General features: G+C 45.6%; 1 protein-coding gene across 1 annotated transcript; it reads left to right on the top strand.

Annotated features, from left to right (window-relative positions):
* Positions 1 to 50: 50 nt before the first annotated feature.
* On the top strand, positions 51 to 1,284 carry LOC108357114 (altered inheritance of mitochondria protein 21-like; the record flags this gene model as incomplete). The annotated part of the gene is made up of 1 exon (XM_017608205.1): positions 51 to 1,284. A coding segment is annotated over exon 1 (1,234 nt), but the record flags the coding sequence as incomplete, so codon positions are not given.
* Between the last annotated feature and the right edge of the window lie 26 nt (positions 1,285 to 1,310).

Here is a 1,310-nt window from a genome sequence, read left to right on the forward strand (position 1 = left end):
GTGGCAACGGTAGACCAGACGACAATCCACAGCCTCATGAAACTGCAGATATGTTGATGGTGGAGTCAAATGATGCGCCATTACACGTGGCCTTTCTTGCAGTGCCCGTAGAACAACAAGAGCCGGTGGCTGCCGAAGAAGATAAAAAGCATGACAATAATGCCGCAACGCACGATGACAGACGCATGGATGATGAAGCTTCAATCTTAACGGATAAAATTTTGGAGATCCCTACCGAACTAGACAAGCAAGAAATTGTGCCAGTCGCAGTTGATGAAACGCCACAGGAATCTGTTGAGAAACTAGAAGTCGCCGCATTAAACGCTGGGGAAGGCTTGGACAGTGAGAATACAATCAGCGCCGAACATGAAACTCTAGCTGACATGATCTCGGACGCAGTGCTGGAAGTGGAAAAGGGTATGGAAGAAGCACAATTGGCAAATGAATCAGCAAACAATGCTGCGGCTACGGAAGTACAGGAACCCACTTTGGCAGCAGTCGAGGAGGCAGAATATTCTAAATACCAACAGGACGAGGAAAAACAGCCGGCCATTGAGAGCTCATCGGCAATGGAAGAACATAAATTACCCGTGATTGTTTCCGTGCCCATCGACGCAATACAAACGCAGCATGAAAATAGTGAAGAAGATGTCGAACACTCGCTTGAGAGTGAAGCGATTGTAGAAGAAGCTAATTTGGAAGAAAATGAAATTAAAGAGGACACAAAAGAACAATTAGTGGAAAATGAAAATACTGAAGAAGTAGCAGCAAGGCCGGCTGAAAGTATTGAGCCTGCAGAACTTGTGCCAGTGGAGAGCACTGCTGTTCAGCCAAATGAAGGAGACTTGGAGGCACATAACGAGCAGATTGAAAACGTGTCAGAGCCGCAAGATTTGGCGGAAGATTCTGAGCACGCACAAAACGTTGAACAGCATATTGAAGGGCATGAAATAATAAATAGTGTGACGGAAGTCAAAAGGGAAGAAAATTTGGATGACATCAAAGCAGAGACAAGTGCAGGCGCCGAGGAGGATGAAGTAAATCCAATGGCAGAATCTATTGAAAAAGAAATAACAGCGGAGATAGCCGGCATGATTGCTGAAGAAAAGGGGGAGCTTGCACAGAACGAGGACAATCGGGAAGATGGCAAGCAAGAAGAAGCGATGAAAGAGGATAGTCAAACGGAGGAGGACCACAAAATAACGAATGATATTCAAATAGCTGAAGAACCCCAAAGAGCAGAAGTAGTCGACGCAGCAGTTGGAGATCAAATTGCGGAAGAGAGTCATACAACAGAGGAAAAACAAGCT

Source organism: Rhagoletis zephyria, unplaced genomic scaffold (assembly GCF_001687245.7).
Source record: "Rhagoletis zephyria isolate East Lansing unplaced genomic scaffold, Rhagoletis_zephyria_1.1 Rzeph_scaffold_70783, whole genome shotgun sequence".
NCBI classification, from domain to species: Eukaryota; Metazoa; Arthropoda; class Insecta; order Diptera; family Tephritidae; genus Rhagoletis; species Rhagoletis zephyria.